Raw genomic sequence first — 5996 nt, 5'->3', positions numbered from 1 at the left:
ATCGCACACTGGACACTTATCAGATCGGAATGATTTTCGAGTTTCTTTTTTCTTGTTTAGTTCTTTTGTCATCAGTTTTTCCTATGTTTTTTCCCTATTTCTTCAGGGAAAAAAATCAGTTTTTGTTTATCATGAGCGTGCAGCACATTTGTCTTTCCGTGTTAAACACAATTGTGCTTCTCACGTGAAAGCACAATTCTGCTTCCCCAAAAGGTGAAGCACGTGTGTGTGTGTGTATATGTGCTTTCATAAGAAGCACAAGTGTGCTTCTATGCTTCGCCAAAAGCGAAACACATGTGTGTTTTCACGTGAAACATAATATAGTACATTTCCGAAGAACCATGTGAAGTATAGTTTTGCAACATAGATTTCGCCGAGAAAAGTTCATCGAAATCAATATGTGATCTAATTTAAAAAATCTTGACGTGGGAAATGCAACGGTGAAAATAATTTGTGATTTAAACGCATGGTTCAAGATAAATCATTTTCAAAATTCAACTTTATATGAAAAAAAACACTAGATAACCCACTCATCTCTTTCTAGCCCACCAAAGCGCTAATGGAAGTGACATTTGATTTCTGTATGATCCAGCCCACCAAAGCGCTAGATGGCGGAGGATAAGCCTAGGCTCAAACAGAAAGCACGGCCCAGTCCGACTAGTCCCATTCCCCCACCTCCGTCCTCTGCCGCCGACGGACGATGGCGTCCGTCCCGGAGGCGCGGCCGGCGCCGCTCGCCGCCTTCGCGTCGCTCCTCGCCGCGCGCCGCTTCGGGGCGGCGAAGTCGATGCTCCCGTCCCTCCTCACCCCCACCCTCCTCGCGGTCCCCTTCGCCGACCTCGCGGCCGGCTCCCTCCCGCGCGCCGCGCCGCGGCACGCCGTCGCGGCCTTCCACGACATGCTCTTCCGCGCGTACGCAGACGCGGGCGTCCCCGAGCGCGCGGCCGAGGCGCTCGACCTCACCGTCTCCCGCCTCGGCAGCCTCGACCCGCGCTCGCTCACCTCGTCGCTGCTCTCGCTCCGCCGGACCGGCCATCTGCTCCCCGCCGCCGAGCTCCTCAGGAAGGCGCTCGCTTCCTGCCCGGGCTCCATCACGCCCCTCTCGGCCTCGGTCGTCGTCGACGGCTTCTGCAAGGCCGGCCGCATGGACGACGCCCGCCGCCTGCTCGACGAAATGCCAAGCCACGGCGTGAAGCTCAACGCGTGCTGCTATAACTCGCTGCTCGACACCTACACGCGCCAGAAGAATGATGGACGGGTCGCGGAGGTGCTGAAGGAGATGGAGAGTGGAGGCGTGGAGCCGACTGTCGGGACGTATACGATCCTTGTCGATGGTTTGTCGATGGCTGGCGATATCAGCAAGGTTGAGTCCGTGTTTGATGAGATGAAGAGGAAGAATGTCGCAGGCGATGTCTACTTCTACAGTGCGGTCATCAATGCGTATTGTCGGGCTGGGAATGTGCGGAGGGCGTCTGAGGTGTTCGACGAATGCGTTGGCAATGGCATCGAGCCGAATGAGCGTACTTATGGAGCATTGATCAATGGGTTCTGCAAGATTGGGCAGATGGAGGCTGCTGAGATGTTGCTGAAGGATATGCAGGTGAGAGGAGTAAGACATAACCAAATCGTTTTCAATACGATGATTGATGGGTATTGTCGCCATGGCATGGTGGACAAGGCCCTGGAAATTAAGGCAGTCATGGAGAGGATGGACATCCAGTTGGATGTCTATACATACAACACGCTTGCGTGTGGGCTCTGCAGGGTGAATAGAATGGAAGAGGCCAAGAAGCTACTGCATATCATGACCGAGAATGGAGTTGAGTCAAACTATGTCAGCTACACCACGTTGATCAGCATCCATTCCAAGGAGGGTGACATGGTAGAGGCAAGAAGGCTGTTCCGAGATATGGAAGGTAAGGGGTCAAGACCGAGTGTCGTAACCTACAATGTCATGATTGACGGGTACATCAAGAATGGGAGCATACGTGAAGCCGAGCGGTTCAAAAAGGAGATGGAGAAGAAAGGGCTTGTTCCAGATGTATACACTTACGCAGCAATAGTTCATGGGCACTGTGTCAATGGGAAGGTGGATGTGGCACTGCGGTTGTTTGAAGAGATGAAGCTGAGGGGTGCCAAACCTAACGTTGTGGCATACACAGCTCTGATATCAGGTCTAGCAAAGGAAGGCAGATCAGAGGAGGCCTTTCAGTTGTATGACAATATGTTGGCAGCTGGATTGACTCCAGATGATACTCTATATTCTATGCTTGTTGGAAGCCTCCATACAGATAAAAGAAAACATGAAATCCCATGAGGAATGTAAGGTTTGTCAGGCTTATTGTTCTTAACAGATGATACCGTAAGGGAATTGACCGAATCCTCTCTCACATGAATCACCATGAACACTAAGGCTGGTAGCGCCATTGCCATGCCCAGGGCTGATGTGCTACAGGGATCCGGAGTCGCTACCAGTTCGAGGCAGGACCGCAGAAAGACTGGCACAACATTGATTTGGTGCTGTACCAGTTCGATGCCGCCGAGCACCTCCACATGGAGGAGCGTGGAGGAGGACATCTTGTAAGGTGAGGGCCAAAGGCTTGGTTTTACCGTGTTGACTGGAACATCTGAATGGATAGAAACCTACTGTCGTATTATTTTGTTCAGGGTTTCAGGCCTTTGGATGTACTGAATGATTAATTGTTATGAGATGAGGGGCTTGCCTATTTTGGAGCATGTCAATGTTAATTGTTTTTGTCTTACTTCTGGTGCATTGAATTTGGATATTTGGCACCTGGATCAGATTATTTGCTGAATAGGTTAAAAGTTATAGTAAGTTCATTTTTGAAACTGAATTAGTTGATAAACCTTCAAACTGAGGGTCCAGACATGATGTGCTGAAGTGAGCAAGTATTATACTAACAACACCATATAAATGCCCGCCCAGTCTTCAGTTTGGCAGTCTTGATAATTGTCATCCTTATGCTTGTCTTCTAATGCGTTGACTTGCTTTGACTCTCAAATTTAGGACATGTTGGCTTTGGTTTCTTCCTCTGGCATACATGTATTTTTTAATATAGTTATATTGACATACTCCGGAAGTTCATGTTTTCACTTGAGGTTAGCCAAGCCGAGCCTTTGGATGTCAGTAATGACTATTATGGTCTTTCTGTTAGTTCTTGACAGGTATTCGAAGTTAGAACCTCTTTAAACTGTAATAACTATCTTAGTTGATTTGGTAATCATGAATGGTAGAATCTTCAGAAGTGTTGGCCAAAGATTTGTGGTCTGCTGGTCTTGCAAAGCTGTTTCCTTTCCGTAGTGAACTTGATATGCTTAGTGGCCTGATTGTAGATAACTAGATGTACCAAACTATGAATTTATGTCACGGGATTTTTTTTTTGAACTTTTGATCCACCGCTTTCTTGTAACCACAGCATGTGGTGGCAATTAGGTTGGCATGGGAAGCTGTAACCACCAATAGGCTGCTGCCATCATGACATTGGTCATGCACATTGAACTAGTATTAGCCAAAGCGTAAACTATCAGTTGGCTTAAATCATGCAATCGATGATTAATTTCTGTTTGCTTATAGTGGCACGTCTATGATACACATGGTTTGAACCCTGTGATTCTGATTTTACAGCTTCATGCTTGCAGGTCTGGTTTGGCTACAGTACAGTCAGTATTGAAAGATTTGCGTTCTCTGTTCTTGCCAAACCGCAATCAATTTAAAGTTCTACCACCATTCTGGATTGTGCAACTGAGAAATGGCAGAAACGAGGCGAGGAGCGGAGATCTGGTCTATACACTATACACTAACCTATTCGAAAAGTTCTTCTCTCTGGAAGTTCCATGGTTAACTTATTATGCTACTGCAGTATTACCTAGTGCTCACTGCGGATTGCAGCGCCGTGAGCTTCTTATGTTAGTAATACCATACGTTCAGTTTCTCTGAAATAAAATGGGTGTGTAAAATCGGCTACAAAAGGACTTGATTCAGAGTATTTATGGAACCATTTCTCTAATTCAAGTACCTTTTCAAAATACATGGTATATAGAACTGTTACAAAATAAGCAATTCTTGTCCATTTTATAATGTTTCACTCTTGCAGGGTTTTGAAACATACGCACTTCAGTTTGCTGATGCTGGTATACTGGCATGTGGCAAGCAAGCGCGATGTGCAAGCAAGTTCATATACATATCTACCCCTCCTGATCTAATGTAGTACCACTATGTATTTACCTACTTTTCTGGGTGGTCCACAGGAGTAAGTTGAACATCCACCAGCACAAGTTCTGTTTGAATCAGGGGCCGCAAATTTCATGCTTGCACCGCTGTTTGTTGCTCCGTCTGTTCATCACCGGTTTTGAGTACCTGGTCTTGTGTCTTCCTGGCTTGCTCCGTTTTTGAGCTTGCCTTCTCTTCCTGGAGAGCAGCCCTGATTTCCTTGATGTCCTTGAAGCAACAAATGACACAATGTGAGCTTGAAATGTTTACAGGATACACAGAGCCAGAAAGTAGTAAAAGGTTTGACAGAAAGAGGACACACGGATTTCAGGTGCTGCACTTCAGAAGCGAGGCCCTCCTTCACCTCCACAAGCTCCTACAGGTAACTTAACCGTCAGCATAAGTAATTCATCCCAGCCTGGGTAAACAGAGAGCCGCGGAAACTGTATTACTCCGCCCGTGTCTTTTTACTTCACATATTAGGTTTATCTTAAGTCAATCTTTGTAAAATTTAATCAAATATATGTTTCAGAAGTATGAACATCTACAATACCAACTAAGTACAATATTTCACAATAAAAATCTAATTATATGCGAACTAAAAATCTTTGTAAATGTAGATATGTTTTTCCATAAATTTAGCCAAAATTTAAAAAGTTTAACTTCAAGCAAACCTGATATGCGAACTAAAAAGTAGTAACGGAGTAGTGGTACTCACGTTGTGGCAGGTCTTGACCTGCGCCTCAACGTCGGAGCGCCATTTCTGCACGTCCTGGAACACAGGGTCCAAGGTCAAAGTCAAACTGCTCACAGGAACCCTTGGATGCATGTTACAAGGGCGATCCAACGGCCCGTATACGATACCTGTTTGAGCTTCTGGATCCTGGCCAGCAGCTCCCCCTGCGACGAGGTCAGCTCCTGCAAACCACCGCAAAAATCAGCCGATCGCCATTAAAACCCGAGCAAGCAGGGCTAAGCGGATGATGCGCCGTGGAAGTGGCCTGACCTTGATGCGCGCGTCCAGCGGCTCCAGTCCACCCGACAGCTTCTGCAGATCAAGAATGGGTCAGAGTCGTCGTGGAAGGAAGCTGGGCTACTGTTGCTCAAGAGGCTGGCAATGGATCGTGTTCGTACCGGGCGGGTCGCTGGCGGTGGAGCAGGAGGCGGAGTCGCGGCGGCGGTCTCCGCCATCTGGGCTTGGGGCTTGATCGGTCGCCGGTGGGGAGGGAGCCAGGGAGGGTGGATCGAGCGCGACGCTGCAGGCTTTGTAGTACCTGGTGTACGCTTGTCTGAAGGTGCATTTAGTTTCAAACGTAAGCAAAGTTGTTGGGTTTGGTTGCAGACACTTGTCTCCCGCCTTCGAAGGCATGTCACGTACGTAAGTGACAAGAGGAAGCAGATCTCCAGCGCTTTTCAGATCGAGATCGAGAATATGCAGCATGTGATCCACCGGCGCTCTGCTGAGAATCAATGCAAATGACCGCGTTCGGTGGGTTTGTTTGTAGCATCTGGGCTTGCAGAGAACGAGAAGCAAGCGTAAAGATATAAGTATGTACAATCAAAAGAAGAAGAATTAAGTACACATTTCCATCTCCCAGTTTGTCACCCCTTTAACTTTAACCAGTGAAATTGGACATAATGGTCACTCGAGATCAAAAATGGTATGAGAAAGCACCTGTTCGGACCCAAAACCCCCCGGCTCTCGCGTCGCCCCTCGTAGGGTGGGTTAATGGTGAAAGCGCTCAAGGAAATAGGGAATGGAATA

The 5996-nt window shown here is 47.4% G+C and overlaps 2 protein-coding genes across 2 annotated transcripts; one reads left to right on the top strand and one right to left on the bottom strand.

Moving 5' to 3' along the window:
- Window positions 1-687: 687 nt before the first annotated feature.
- Window positions 688-3848, top strand: LOC119353359 (pentatricopeptide repeat-containing protein At2g32630-like). The gene is made up of 2 exons (XM_037619959.1): window positions 688-2585; window positions 3661-3848. Exon 1 carries the CDS (start codon window positions 701-703, stop codon window positions 2315-2317), a length of 1617 nt encoding a protein of 538 aa, XP_037475856.1. The 5' UTR covers window positions 688-700; the 3' UTR covers window positions 2318-2585; window positions 3661-3848.
- A 177-nt stretch (window positions 3849-4025) lies between these two features.
- Window positions 4026-5533, bottom strand: LOC119353360 (actin cytoskeleton-regulatory complex protein pan1-like). The gene is made up of 6 exons (XM_037619960.1): window positions 5366-5533; window positions 5238-5279; window positions 5096-5149; window positions 4950-5003; window positions 4554-4607; window positions 4026-4459 (listed from the first exon to the last, which is right to left on the bottom strand). The coding sequence occupies exons 1-6, from the start codon at window positions 5420-5422 to the stop codon at window positions 4325-4327; spliced, it is 396 nt and encodes a 131-aa protein (XP_037475857.1). The 5' UTR covers window positions 5423-5533; the 3' UTR covers window positions 4026-4324.
- Window positions 5534-5996: the final 463 nt, after the last annotated feature.

This window comes from Triticum dicoccoides, chromosome 2A, assembly GCF_002162155.2.
Source record: "Triticum dicoccoides isolate Atlit2015 ecotype Zavitan chromosome 2A, WEW_v2.0, whole genome shotgun sequence".
Taxonomy (NCBI): domain Eukaryota; kingdom Viridiplantae; phylum Streptophyta; class Magnoliopsida; order Poales; family Poaceae; genus Triticum; species Triticum dicoccoides.
The sequence above is the reverse complement of the archived record's forward strand: the minus strand, read 5'-3'. Positions and strand labels throughout refer to the sequence as shown.